Raw genomic sequence first — 15,966 nt, 5'->3', positions numbered from 1 at the left:
AACAGCACATTGCATTGCATTGTATTCACTGTTGACTTCTGAATGCACTTCGCATGGCATGTATTAATAAAACACAAGGTTTAATTTCATGTTAATTATTTTATGACAGTTACAATATAGTATTATGAAACTAAAACGTTTGATTATATTTTTATTCTAGGTCACCAGTCAGCCTTTCCTTTACCATCAGCTGGAATTATCCCAATTATGGAAATGTTTTGTGATGGAGCTCAGAGAGATGAATTTGGTTTCCTTACTTTTCCACATGCTAAGTATGTTGTGAAATTACTAGTAAAGACAAAAACTTCACTAACTTCTTTTATGCCCTTGTCTTTTTTTTAAAGTTACGAGGATATGTGGTTTAATCAATATATCATTATATATGATACACTAATTGTGTTATGGCTGCATACATTGAGTTAATATTTGATGTGCAGTCTGACACAGGGAAAGTTTACACTTGTTCTGGTTCATTTGTTAATAAATTGCTGTCATAGACTTGAAGTTGGTTGCTTTAGCTTTAATGTCAGAAAAAAATACTCATTATAAAAGTAACTGTTGTATCTTATATTATTCAACAAAATTTTGCTATCTTTATTCAAATTCAGTTATAGTTAATACTTTAAAAAGAAATATTTTTCAGACATTTGGTTTTGCACCTCACACACACATTGACATGACAAAAAATCTCTTGAATAAAAAAAATATATAAGTGAATATCTATCTCTTTTGCTTAGTTGAAAGGATATGCATATTTTTTGTTTGGGGTAGTAGTCATTTAGTGTGAGACTCGCACATGTTTATGCTTTCTTGGCTGCATTTTCCTTTGATCTATTGTTTTTTCTCTTTTGGCCAAATCTCACACATTTGCTTCATGAAAAGTTGGCAGAACTGTGTTACATTTTAAAGTATTGCAGTTTTAATTTAACATCTGAATCAATCTACCGGTACTATCAAAATTACATATAGGTGAAGGCTTATCTCTGTGTCAACAGTTTTTTTATTGTATGAGTGATGAAATTTGAAACAAATGATGAAAAATACCTGAATAACTTAACATTATTTGAAAGAAAGACACACTCAAGATTAAGCTTAAAATTCTTATTAACTCAACTTATTTTATTTACATGGTGTAATTTCAGAACTACAGAGTTTTTAAACAGATTGCAGACGGTAGCAGAAAATCATCATTTCTTCCAGGAAGGTTACTCTCCATCCGAAATGGATGACCTTCCAGATACCTTTAGAAGTATTATAGACAATACTGCAGATATGCATGATGCATTTCATAGTACTAAAAGTGAGTTACTAACATTCAGTTTTTTTTTATGTAGTAACTTGTGTGTCTTACTTTCAAACCATCCTCTAAATCTGTCTGCAATAATGAAGACCGATTGTTGAGGCCCCTCATGGGGGGTCCTAGTAATCACATAATCACCATTTTTTTGCCAATATAATCACATTATCATTAAATATTTGCTTATCTTTAGTAATCAAATAATCATAAACTAAAAATACAGTCCTAGGTAATCAAATAATCATGAAATATTTGGCTTAATAATCAAATAATCATTAAAAAAACGGCCAAGTAATCACATAATCAAAAACCCCATGAGGGCCCTCATTGTTTGTATGCAACCATTTATGTTTGGCATTATTGAGAAAAAGAGTTGATAAATGACATATATGAAGTAAACATCAATGAGACAGCATCCCATTAAACAGAGTATAAACAAAATAAATAAATGGAATTATTCATAAGGTTTCCACCTTGATCTACATTTATGCATAAATGGTTCTCACTTAGCTTTGCACTAAATATATATAAGATGTTATGGAATGAGTGCCAATGAGACAACTCTTCATCCAATTCACAATTCGTAAAAGTAAACCATTATAGGTCAAAGTAGGGTCTTCATATAAACTACAAGATATAAATAATTTATTATTTTGAAGTGTACAATTATTTAACAGTAATGATAGTCTCCTACTTCTAGAAATTATGGTCACCTTAGTCTACATGTAATTCATGGTTAGCCTTGCTTCAGTTTGCATTAAGGTCCAGATTGTAGCAACTACAAGCAATAAATCATTGATGATTTATCAATGCAGAGACATTGTATTTCAGATAGTAACAATTGTAAGAATTAGATTACTTTATAAATGCCTCCTCAATTTTTGTCTCGCCTTATCGGCGACGGCAACAGTGTCAACAATGTATTAGTTTGTGATTAGGTCTAGTTTATGGTGAACAACAAGTGGTACGTCAATCATATTTGGTATGCAGTTGTATAAGCATTGGCACATCTCATTTCCATGGAGATTATTTGGCCCTACCCCCTTAGTCATGGTCTATTGACTTTGAAAATTTTTCTTAGTTATCATATATTAGTTTGTGATTAGGTCAGTTCAAGGGGATCCATTAGTGATAGGTCAATGATATTTGGTATGCAGTTGTATAAGCTTTGGTGCATCTCATTTCCATGGAGAATATTTGGCCTTGCCCTTCAGTCACAGTCTAATGACTTTGAAACTTATCTCAGTTTACATGTATTAGTTTGTGATTAGATCAGTTTAAGATGAACTGCTTATGTTAAGTCATTGATATTTGGTATGCATTGGCATTTGCAAGTATTGTTTCCATGGAGATTATATAGCCCCACACCCTCTTCATGGTTTATTGACTTTTAAACTTTTACATAGTTTACAAGTTCATGTTTGTATTTAGATTTGGGAAGGACTTATAATAAGTCAATGGTATTTGGTATGCAGTTGTATTAGCATTGGCACATTTCATTTACATGGAGATTGTTTAGCCATATAAGTTATAACTCAGTCATGCTTCATTGACTTTGAATATTTGCATAACTTGTGTAAGATGTTAGAGTATTGCTATTTCGATTTCAACATTTGCATAATCAAAATTACAAAAAGGCGAGACATATCTCTGTGTTAACAGTTTATTAATTGTAGATTTAACAGTGTACTCTGTGTTGACTGACGAGGATGAGTTTGCAGACTTTCTTCATAATAACCTGTCTATTCCAATAGAAGATGTCAATTCATTGTTAAATTCTACAATAAATATACGCAAAGTGAGTAAATTACACTCAAAATAAGTGAAAGCATCTGTAAAGTTTTATTTTATAAACACTAAAGTTAATCTTTTTGCTTTATAGAAATTCAGAATTGAATATGTTGAAAGTATATATAAGTATGTGAAAAAGAAAAAGATAGGTCATGAACAACATTAAACTTTCAAAAATTGGTTTAAAATTGACAAATTTACCTTGCTTTCCTACTCATTCAAAAGCAAAAGTTTCTAATGAATGCAATACGGTTGATAATTGATGCTTAAATTTGACATATCTTGACCTAATATGTAAGGAGTAGCAGCAAACATAAGTGTAAATAGGTATTATTATATTGTGACTTGTATGTGATTCTTGATCACTTCAGCATTCTTTGTGAAATGTTTTACTTCCAAAACATGAATTATATTGATAATAAAAGGCACAAAAATTCAGTAAAACATACTTTATCTGACCATTTTAGAACTGTCATCATCTTATATGTCATCATAACATTATGAAATAGACATATCTAATTTTTCTGCAGATTTACCAACTTCTTTTTGGATCAGACATACTTTATACAGAAGAGGGATATAAAGTGAGAGTACGACGTGAAGTAGAAACAGGGTTCACCCATGATCTCAGACCATTTACCATACTTCATCATTTGACTAAATATTTACCTACGCATCAGGATTCAAGTATTGAAGATACTTTACACAATAGTGCTATTCAAAAGTTGATAAATCATATGATGGATCCTGATCTTCTTTCAAATGATACATTTAACTTGCCAGCCAATGAACTTGCTCAAATTCTTAAGGTATTATATTTAAGCAGATGAAATTATTGTGTGAAATCTCTTTTTCAATGTTAAACTTGGACTAAATTGTTAGGCAGTTAAGATGTTCTTATCTTACAATTATAAATGACATGTTTACCGTATCATGTCTTTTGTCAATGAAATATCTGTATGTGTTATAAAAAAGAATGAAATATCTGTATGTGTTATAAAAAAGAATGAAATATCTGTATGTGTTATAAAAAAGAATGAAATATCTGTATGTGTTATAAAAAAGAATGAAATATCTGTATGTGTTATAAAAAAGAATTAAAATCTGCAAGTGGGATTGTCTTCAAGTGTCAATTTCTGTAGAAATCCCAAATAGTACTTAAAAGCAACCCACTACCTAATCATGCTATTATGAAATAACTCTGATAAGAAATTTGAATCTGGAAAAAAATAGTGTCCTATGATATTTTGAACATAAGACAGCATTAATTAAACCATAGATGGAATAAACACTGTGAATAAATATCAGATGTGGTATGAGTGCCAATGAAACAACTCTCCATCCGAGTCACAATTTGTAAAAGTAAACCATTATAGGTCAAAGTACGGTCTTCAAACGGAGCCTTGGCTCACACCAAACAGCAAACTATAAAGGGCCCCAAAAATTACTAGGTAAAACCATTCAAATGGGAGACAAAGGATCTAATCTATATAAAAAAAAAAGAGAAACATGTTATTATCAAGTTTTAGGCCTTTAAAGATATTTTGTATCATATAAAGACTGCAGTTATACTAAAATTGCAATATATTTTGTGAATGAATCCACAGAGATTTTACATGTGGCTAAAAGAAATACAGCAACAAAACTACCAGGTGGTTTATAATAATGTTACTGTATATATCAAATTCATTTGTAATAAATAATAATTATAAGTTTTCTTTCAATTTAAACATTTTAGAGATCGCATGGAGGATAAATAGTAATATAACTCTATTTGTGCATGTTGTGTAAGATGAATATTATTTTACAATTTCAGGGGATCCTATTGTCTCCTTCTAATTTACATAAAATTAGCTGTGATAGTAAAGAATTTTTACAGATATTTATTCAAGATTCATCTTCAGATAAAATTCTTATGGTAGGTATATTATTTTAAGCATTGTAATTTATAGTTATCAGATGATGTAAAATCATGTGATTTAAGAATTTTGCAAACAAATCAACCAAATATATTTCAGTTTTATTGTATGATATAACTTATTTATTTATTGTGTGTCTTGCTTGTAAATGTATATTAGTATTTATGTAATTGTTAATGTATAATTGTTATCCTCTTGTAGCACCATACGTGTGCCTAAGTTGTAATAAATTGTCTTGTCTTGTCTTGTCTATGAATGAGTTGTTTAGAAAGAGACTGAGTTCCAATACATAATTTCAATATATACATCAATGAGACAACAACTCACAAAAGAAAAACATAAAATTCTGAGAAAAAAACCCAACAGAAAACTATGAAAAAACATGAAGCAGTGGATAAGAAGTTCTTCACTTAGGACAGGTTTCTGGTCCTGTAGGATTAAAGTTTTCAAGAATTCAACCCTACCCCTTTTTAATATGAACAATATATTGTAAAGGCTTTAAACAGGTACAGTCCCAACATAAAGCTGTATTGAATAGTTAAGCTCTCTAAGTGCCTATTTACATTGTTTTAAATCAATTACAAAATATACATATGTACTGTGTATTCATTATTATTACTGTGGATTCATTTTTATTCGTGGTATACCAATTTTCGTGGGTTTCGTGGGTCACAGCGAACCACGAATTTAAGAATTCAACGAAGAATAATCCCGAGAAATGTGTATGGAGTCGGATGTTTATTTCCGGTTATGTTAGGCAGTTCTAGTATAGTGTTGACTAGCGATAAACATTGTAACATAACACGTGTTTTTTATTGAAAGAAGATACAAGTATTTGATTAAATCTATAATAAATTTATCGAATATCAGTGATAATTTACTTTTTAAAATTGATTAAAACTGCAAGTTGTTAATTACCGTGTCATAGTTAGTGATTTACCAGTGATTAAAAATCAATAGGATTAAGTACGGAGATATTGCCCGTAGGTAATATTGTTTATGACAGGAACATTTATTTCCACACCTTATACTTATACCACTGTTTATTATATCGTGATTAGGGAAATGAGCTTTCAATCATAAAGTTTTGAATGCCTTATAGAATTCAGACAAGAATTTATAAATTGTAAAACAAACAATTAATTAGCTGTCTCTGTCCATTATTGTAATCAAGTTATCAATGAGCACTTTAACTTAGAATGACCAAGCGAGGATTTTGACAATTCAATGAATTCCTTCTTTTTTGTTTTGTTTCATTATTGATCAAACCAAGGAGGTTATTTGATCTCCTAAATCAAAAGGAAATCCACGAATTACGTATCTAATTTTTTGGTGTTGTAATCAGCAATCCACGAATTTACGTATACCACGAAACGTCTTTTTTTCTCTATCCACGAAAATTGATACCCACGAAAATAAATGAATCCACAGTAGTTGAATACCAATTTTCGTTGATTTCATGGGAACAGTTGAACCACAAATTCAAATGTTCAACAAATAACAAATTGTTTATAGGCATTCTATTCAAAGATTGTAAAACCACAAGATAAAATATCCATGAATATGTAAGTTTTCCTCAATCCACGAAAATAACTGAATCTACAGTATAACATCTAAATGGTTGAAAAGGCACTGAAATTTTGAATTGAACAGAAAAGTTAGGCATAATTTTGTTGCTAATTGGTTAAATTATATTTGTTTATTTTAGGAGGAACTACAAAAACGTTTATGTAATATGAGTATAGATGAGTTGAAAAGTTTATCATCAGAACTTCAGAGCCAAATTAATGGGACAGAAATTGTAGAAATTGTAAGTTTGTATGGTAACTTGGTAGTCACTAGAAAATAGAATGATAAAAATAGCAATATAGGATGTGAAATTTTATAGTTACAAGATGATTTATTCAACTAAGTGTTCTGATTAGTTTTGCAGATTATGGAGATAAATAACAATATATTTTTTAAACATATGAAAAATTGTATTACTATACTCAGTCTTATAAGTATGTCAATCATATATTTTTAATATGGATTATAATTATTTTTTCAGTTTCATTTGGACAGTTTTAATATAACTAAAGAAGTACATGACATTCAGGAATTTATAACAAAGGTAAGATCATTTTCTTTTGGACTACAAGTCACAAACCAAATAAAGGATGAGGTATAATAAGAGCAATTATTTGGCCCCTGAAATTGGAAAAATAGTAAACTTATTCACGTCTTTCTAGTTATGTTAATAATACTGATAACTATAATATGAGGCCGGCATTACCTGTAAATGGGGACGAAGTCTGTATGAATGATTTTTTTGTAACTTAAATATTTGTTAAAAAAAGACAAAACGGAAATACCGTAACGTTTCCGATTTTGGTTCTGTTGTTAGGGATTTTAGTTGTGACGTTTAAGTTATGACATCATATGCCATGTAAACAAAGAAACGCTATCATCAGGTATCGTTTTTTCATATCATTTTTAAAAATGAAATTGGTATTGCGTTCCTTCCTATTTTATACTAGACTGATAAATATATTTTTTACTCAAAGTTTCATACTAACAAGACCGGAAAAAGGAAGTACATTGTAGATTTCCACGCAGATGCGGGAATTCAAAACATGACATAAAAAAAATTGAACGATTTTGAGTTCATTAGTACAATGAAAATTTCGGGGAAAATTTTCCCGATTTTTTTTTTTTTTTTTTTTTTATTTTTTTTATTGATTTTTCTACTGTTATTTGGGACTTCGTCCCCATATAAATGAACTGAATTGTGATGGTCTCTTATTTATTGCAATCTGACTAACCGACAACGCTGAAGTGAGGATTTCAAATTCAATGACTATTTGTCCTGACTTTTTAAATTAAACAGTTGTATAATTTTTATGATTTACATAAAAAAAAGACTGAAAAGCTCCTTTTAAAAAAGTAATTGACTTCTTCATCGACATGTCTACATGAAAAAAACATTGAAAATATGATTTGTGTTATCCATAGCACTTTATCGTAACCACTATCACACTTTGGGTAGCTATCAACAAGATAGTGTCACACTTTGGCGTAATCAAAAACACACAAGCATTTAACCTTTTCACATCAGTGTGACAATCACGGTTTATAGTACCATCGCAGTTCTAGAAATAGAGAGATATACACAAGTACATGCTGAGAGCTGTACACTTATTCAACACTTGCCAACTGTTTTAAACATGAACATTCTAGCAGGACATCTGTTAATTTACAAGACTTGTGTTACAATATTTCCATACATGACATGTGTTTTCTGTTATCAAACTTTTTTACTCATATTTATCTATAAATTTTTCTTTCCAAGTGCTATATATCAGTCTGTACTACTTGGTATTTATATTTCATCCTAATGGTTACAATACCTGTGAATGTAGTGATAAATATTAAGGTCTTTGAAGATTATGGCTCAATTACCACTGTGGTTTTTAAAACCTTCTGAATCATGATATTTCACAAAGCATTATTGGTCCAATGAATCCTAGACTAAGACTTGTAGGGTTCACAATACATAACTTCTTAACAATGATATAAGATGCTAGATAAAAGTGGGACGAAAGATACCAGAGGGACAGTCAAACTCATAGATCGAAAATAAACTGACAACGCCATGGCTAACAAAAAAATAGAAAAACAGACAAATAATAGTAAATAAGACACAACATAGAAAACTGAAGACTAAGCAAAGCTCTAAATACTAAAACTAATAATGATAAATCTTTTATTTCAGCTTCAAAAGTTTTATGAATTTGAAGTGACGTTGACAGAAATGGCCTATTTAGCTGATTATCTTCCACAAGATGCTTGTATAGATGGTAACAGTACTTCAGCTACACCACCTGCTATGAATATGTCAACAACAGGGAGGCCACCTAATAGTGGGGATAGTAAAAAAGACGATGAGGATGGCAAAGGGGGTCATAAAGGCAATAATGATCCAGTAAATATTGATTAAATTACTGTAAATTCATAGATTATTATTTTTACTAGGGGTTTGAAAGGCACTTTTTTATAGATTTGATGGATGGTGGTTTTATAATTGAGTTGAACATTTAAAGGAAATGTCTAATTAAAAATTAATGCATGGTTGCGTCAAATTAAAAGTAGCAGGTTATTTAATAAAAAGACAACTTTTTATAACTACATGCACTTCTGGTGCTTGTTACTCGAAAACGTACATCAACCTAGCTTTCGGCGGCAAAATAAGTTTGTTACTTCATTTAAACGTGATAAAAGTTGTCTCCAGTAAATGTTTATTCCATTTATTGCATAAAAAACGTCATGTTCCTTTCCAAATAGCTTGTCAAACATCGTTAATTTTTGTAATTTTTCTTGCATTCGTCTGCCATTGACCAATTCTAACTGCGGAACAGAACCGAAATCCCTATTTTTACAATAATAACTACAGGGCGCATGGATGGAACAGCTGACAGAAGAATATTGATCCCAATATGGAAAATTACACATTCCAAACGTATTAACAGACTTTGGGTTACATCTAATCATTAGTGTATATAATTCCATATAATTTATATGGATTGTTTCAAAATATTGATTAAAGTTGCTTAACTCGGAGACTATTATGCTAATTCAACTTATTATGGCCCAGCTTAACTTTGTATATATCTTTTGATGAGAAACACTAAATTTCATACACAAAATAGCTTTTAATTAAATTGTAATTGATATATCATAATTTCTTTACCTTTTGACATAAAAAAATATTTTTTTAGTGCTAGATATTTAGTTGGTAGTTTCTCACAAGAACCTAAACTCAAACAACTTTGAGTTTGAACTGTTACTTTAATTGTATTTTCAGATATGAATTGAACAATATAAAAAGAACATTATTTACATATGACCCTTTAAACTATAGTAAAATCCAAGCATTCTAGCGAGCATTTGAAGGAGCACTTCTCTTCCAAATCTCACAACTTCTCCCATCAGTTCCAGAAAGAGATGTCACTTTTAGCTGACTATGCAGTATGGGCTTTGCTCATTGTTGAAGGCCGTACGGTGACCTATAGTTGTTAATGTCTGTGTCATTTTGGTCTTTTGTAAATAGTTGTCTCATTGGCAATCATACCACATCTTCTTTTTTATAATATCTCCCTATGATTCTGAAGCAGTGTGAGCCCTGATATCGATATGCAGATTTCCCTGAAATCGCAATAATTATTCTCACATTTTTGTCCATTCTTAAATAATCACATTGATAAATGCATTAACAGTACTAAAATGTCAGAATTATTATTTTTCATATCTGAATTTACAGAGTTGTCTGTTCCAAGACCTTAGATAGTTTCCATGTGCTCTTACTTTTTACACGACCGCAAAAAAAATTTGCCGTCATATATTTGTATGATGTTGGTGTCGACGTCATTGTCGTCCGAAGACACATTGGTTTTCGCACTATAACTTTAGTTTAAATTTAAATCTATGAAATTTAAACACAAGGTTTATGAACACAAAAGGAAGGTTGGGATTGATTTTGGGAGTTTTGGTCCCAACAGTTTAGGATTAAGGGACCAAAAAGGGGCCCAAATAAGCATTTTTCTTGGTTTTCGCACCATAACTTTAGTATAAGTTAATAGAAATCTATGAAATTTAAACACAAGGTTTATGACCATAAAATGAAGGTTGGGATTGATTTTGGGAGTTTTGGTCCCAACAGTTTAGGAATAAGGGGCCCAAAGGGCCCAAAATTAAACTTTGTTTGATTTCATCAAAAATTGAATAATTGGGGTTCTTTTATATGCTGAATCTAACTGTGTATGTAGATTTTTAATTTTTGGTCCCGTTTTCAAATTGGTCTACATTAAGGTCCAAAGGGTCCAAAATTAAACTTAGTTTGATTTTAACAAAAATTGAATTCCTGAGGTTCTTTGATATGCTTAATCTAAACATGTATTAAGATTTTTGATTATGGGCCCAGTTTTCAAGTTGGTCCAAATCGGGGTCCAAAATTAAACTTTGTTTGATTTCAACAAAAATTTAATCCTTGAGGTTCTTTGATATGCTGAATCTAAACATGTATTAAGATTTTTGCTTATGGGGCCAGTTTTCAAGTTGGTCCAAATAGTGGTCCAAAATTAAACTTTGTTTGATATCAACAAAAATTTACTCCTTGGGGTTCTTTGATATGCTGAATCTAAACATGTATTTAGATTTTTGATTATAGGCCAAGTTTTCAAGTTGGTCCAAATCGGGGTCCAAAATTAAACTTTGTTTGATTTCAACAAAAATTGAATATATGGGGTTCTTTGATATATGCTGAATCTAACCATGTATGTAGATTTTTGATATTTGGGCCCGGTTATCAAATTGGTCCACATTGAGGTCTAAAAGGTCCAAAATTTAACTTTATTTGATTTCATCAAAAATTGAATTCTTGGGGTTCTTTTATATGCTGAATCTAACCATGTATTTAGATTTTGGATATTGGACCATAATAGGTAAATGTCCAATTTAAAATTTTTAAGTTTTTATACGCCCGTCAAAATTTTGACGGGACATATAATGGTATACAAATGTCCGGTGTCCGTCCGTCCGTCTGTCTGTCCGTCCGTCTGTCTGTCTGTCTGTCTGTCCGTCCGTCCGTCCGTCTGTCTGTCCGTCCGTCTGTCCGGCGTAAACATGTCGCACCGTAACTTGAGAACGACTTATCTAAATTTCATGAAACTTAATATAGTTGTTTTTTATGATGGTCAAATGATCTGTATACTTTTTGGTGAAAATAAGATTTAAACTTTTTGAGTTACGGCACTTTGTAACTAAAACAGGGGTGTGTTTTTTTTCACATGTCGCACCGTATCTCAAAAACAATTCTTGATTATTCCTTAAAACTTTACACACTTCTTAGTTATATTAATCTTAATATCTGTATACTTTTTGGTGATGATTCAAAATTTCATTTTTGAGTTATTGAGTATTTTGTAAAAAAGGGGGAGGTTTTTTTACATGTCGTGCCGTATCTCAAAAACCATTTATGATTATTGCTTAAAACATTACACACTTTTTTGTTATATTAATCTTAATATCTGTATACTTTTTGGTGATGATTCAAAATTTCATTTTTGAGTTATTGAGTATTTTGTAAAAAAGGGGGAGGGGTTTTTTACATGTCGTGCCGTATCTCAAAAAGGATTTATGATTATTGCTTAAAACTTTACACACTTTTTTGTTATATTAATCTAAAGATCTGTATACTTTTTGGTGATGACTCAAAATTTTATTTTTGAGTTATGGAGTATTTTGTAAAAAAGGGGAGGGTTTTTTTTTACATGTCGCGCCCTATCTCAAAAACAATTTATGATTATTGCTTGAAACTGTACACAATTCTTTGTTATATTAATCTAAAGATCTGTATACTTTTTGGTTTGATTCAAAATTTTATTTTAGTGATATTTGTAAAAAAAAAACAGGGTGGGGGGGGTTTCACATGTCCCGCCGTGTCTCAAAAGCAATAAATGGTAATTGCTTAAAACTTTCTCAGAAACTGTTTATGATTATTGCATAAAACTTCCACACAAGACGTCGGGCGTATCATGCGCTCATGGCGCAGCTGTTTATTAAGTTTAATTTCTTAGATCACATTCATTATGTGTCAGAAACCTATGTTGTGTCAACTATTTAATCACAATCCAAATTCAGAGCTGTATCAAGCTTGAATGTTGTGTCCATACTTGCCCCAACTGTTCAGGGTTCAAACTCTGCGGTCGTATAAAGCTGTGCCCTGCGGAGCATCTGGTTAACATTTGTATTAGAAAGCTAAGCAAAAAATCTACCACAAGATCATTGATATAAGTAAACAAAAGTTAAAACTTTGGGGTAAATTATTCCTCAATTTTCAGAAATATTTATGATAGAAATGTTAAAATATAAATGCCAATGAGAATACAAAGATGAGTAAGGATGGTAACATAGCATAGGTAGTATAATGTTAAAGAAACTTAATAAGCAACAGAAAACAAGGAATAATAAACCATCACAATTGAAGTATATGACTTTGTTATAGAATTAAGGTACACAGGAAAAGTTTATTTTATAGACAAAAACTAAGATGTATGGAATGTTACATTTATGGAATGTAGTGCAGAAAACAATATGTGGTAAAGAAACACATGCTCACATAAATCCTGCCAAGAAATCAACAAAAGGAGGTGGAATTCAACATTTTGATCTCCGTAAGTCTTGTTTAATACCTTTTACTTTACAGTTCACATTATTTTAATGTAGACCTTTAATTTGTCATAATGAAGAAAGTAATGCTATATAGTTGTATTTGTGAGTTTACGATCGAAAAAAAAAACTACTTATTAGTTGACCTGATGCATTTTATTTGAGTTGACAGTGTTGATAATATGTTGTCTCACTAATGCATTTTCTATTTTTGTCCCCCGCATAACTCATTGCGGGGGGACATGAAATACTGGGGTTCTGTCTGTCTGTCCGTATTAAATGTTATTTAAACTTTAAAAAAATAAGAAAATGACTATCTAAAAGTGTAGATGTGGTTTGATTGCCAATGACACAACTCTCCACAAGAGACCAAATGACACATAAACTAACAACTACAGGTCACTGTATGACCTTCAACTTTGAGCAAAACACATACAAAATAGTCAGCTATTTAAAAAGGGCCTTAAAATGAAAAATGTACAATAGTTCAGACAAGAAAAAATAGCGGCCCAATTTATGTACAAAATAATGAACGAAAAACAAATATGTTTTACAGCAAAAAACGACAACTATGTTAAGCAATGAATCCATCAAGTGATTGAATAACTATAATTTCTCCATGCAGGTGATCTAGACGCGTCTTCAGCACAACAGAATCATTTGAAGATCCTAGTTCATGTATTGTTCAGTAATCCTAAAGTACTGTATGCTCCAAATAATACAGCTGCAGATACCATTATTACAAAGGTAGTTATCTTAACCGTACATTTCCCATCACTTGGTATCTAAAGTACTGTATGCTCAAAATAATACAGCTGCAGATACCATTATTACAAAGGTAGGTATCTTAACTGTAAATTTCCCATCACTTGGTATCTAAAGTACTGTATGCTCCAAATAAAACAGCTGCAGATACCATTATTACAAAGGTAGTTATCTTAACTGTAAATTTCCCATCACTTGGTATCTAAAGTACTGTATGCTCCAAATAAAACAGCTGCAGATACCATTATTACAAAGGTAGTTATCTTAACTGTAAATTTACCATCACTTGGTATCTAAAGTACTGTATGCTCCAAATAAAACAGCTGCAGATACCATTATTACAAAGGTAGGAATCTTAACTGTAAATTTACCATCACTTGGTATCTAAAGTACTGTATGCTCCAAATAAAACAGCTGCAGATACCATTATTACAAAGGTAGTTATCTTAACTGTAAATTTACCATCACTTGGTATCTAAAGTACTGTATGCTCCAAATAATACAGCTGCAGATACCATTATTACAAAGGTGATATTTTAACTGTACATTTACTATCACTTGGTATGTAAGAATCTAAACTTAATATTTGTCTTAAAAACAAAGATAAACAACAGATATATATATTCTATTTCCTTTGTATTGTAATCATATTCTGCAATATACCGAACTTTTTCAGCAGTGTCTATCTATTAAAATGTTGTATATCTATATATTATGATTTTTGTGTATGAACTGTGTATAACTTTTTATTATGTTCATGGGCAAATAAAAAGAAATTAATTAAATTAAAATTTGCTTATGGTATCTCTTTGTAAGAGATAATGTTGTTTATAACATTGCCATATAAGTGGTAGGTTTGGCTATCCATAAAACCAGGTTCAACCACCATTTTTCCTTAAAATGTCTTACCAAGTCAGGAATATAGTAGTTGCTATCTACAATCCAAAGATCAGAACACATCCCATGGCCACCAATGGACCTTCAGCACAGTAAGACAATCCTTCACCCAGAGGCAGGATTAAGCAGGACACTAAACAAAAAATGTAGACAAGTTCAGTGAAAATGGAAGACTCACTAAACTCCACATGAACTAAAATAAAAACATACAAGACTAAACAAGGCCAGTGGCTTTTGTATCCTATGTATTTCTGATCATGAATCCTATATGGAGGATTATACCAGTTAGCTTAAATATTATAAAACCATATGATATAGCAGTAATTTTGTGTTTATTTTTTCATGAATTTCTAACAGAATTGATACTTCTATGGACAAATACTAACTATTTGTTGGTTTTTTTTTAATTTCTAGGCTAATCAAACATTCCAGTTGATTCAGGAAGTTAATATATATGCCAGAAGATGGCAGAATGTTTCAGCAGAACTCAGAGCTTACTTACTGGAAAATAAAACGGAACATAACCTGATATCTATAAGACAAGTGAGTCATTAATACAAGGATATTCCATAAAAAATACAACAATAATACACATACAACTTGGAAGAAACAAAGCTTGTATAACATGAATGTCACAATTGAAGTCCATAAATGGTAATGAAATGGTGGCAACATTAAAGCATTTTTTTCAATGTGTCATTTTATGACAAATTAGAATTGTGGGTTTCTTTTTCTGAATGTAATACAGCAACATAATTTTTTATTTATCTATTTTTATTTTTCAGATGCAACAAGAAATCAATAATACACATGGACTGATTACAAGTTATATTAAATCTTCCCCATTAATGACCAAGTTTTTACAAAGAGAAGTACCAGATATAAGCCACTTTCTTCATCAATTAGATTCCATTGATAATGCAGCCTGCAGCTGGTTGTCACTAATATCAAATTTTACTTTGGATGTTTTCCGTGGATTTGCTTCTGAAGAAGATTTAGTTAACTACTTTTTAACCAAAGCCTATCATGAAAATGTCACAACAGTAGCAGGTAAGATTTTCTGAAAAAGCGATATTTGAAAAAAAATTAAAC

The 15,966-nt window shown here is 30.8% G+C and overlaps 1 protein-coding gene across 2 annotated transcripts in view; it reads left to right on the top strand.

The window, feature by feature from the left end:
* The window catches only part of LOC143064688 (ATP-binding cassette sub-family A member 2-like), a 78,214-nt gene that overhangs the window by 15,483 nt on the left and 46,765 nt on the right, over positions 1 to 15,966 (top strand). For both annotated transcript variants that reach the window (XM_076237709.1, XM_076237710.1), the window contains exons 4-15: positions 161 to 272; positions 1,143 to 1,300; positions 2,974 to 3,095; positions 3,619 to 3,897; positions 4,905 to 5,006; positions 6,716 to 6,817; positions 7,058 to 7,120; positions 8,762 to 8,971; positions 13,082 to 13,217; positions 13,838 to 13,959; positions 15,289 to 15,417; positions 15,660 to 15,924. In XM_076237709.1, coding sequence (XP_076093824.1) covers positions 161 to 272; positions 1,143 to 1,300; positions 2,974 to 3,095; positions 3,619 to 3,897; positions 4,905 to 5,006; positions 6,716 to 6,817; positions 7,058 to 7,120; positions 8,762 to 8,971; positions 13,082 to 13,217; positions 13,838 to 13,959; positions 15,289 to 15,417; positions 15,660 to 15,924 — 1,800 coding nt within the window. The remainder of the gene's footprint in view (positions 1 to 160; positions 273 to 1,142; positions 1,301 to 2,973; positions 3,096 to 3,618; positions 3,898 to 4,904; positions 5,007 to 6,715; positions 6,818 to 7,057; positions 7,121 to 8,761; positions 8,972 to 13,081; positions 13,218 to 13,837; positions 13,960 to 15,288; positions 15,418 to 15,659; positions 15,925 to 15,966) is intronic.

Source organism: Mytilus galloprovincialis, chromosome 2 (assembly GCF_965363235.1).
Source record: "Mytilus galloprovincialis chromosome 2, xbMytGall1.hap1.1, whole genome shotgun sequence".
In the NCBI taxonomy this organism is placed as follows: domain Eukaryota; kingdom Metazoa; phylum Mollusca; class Bivalvia; order Mytilida; family Mytilidae; genus Mytilus; species Mytilus galloprovincialis.
The sequence above is the reverse complement of the archived record's forward strand: the minus strand, read 5'-3'. Positions and strand labels throughout refer to the sequence as shown.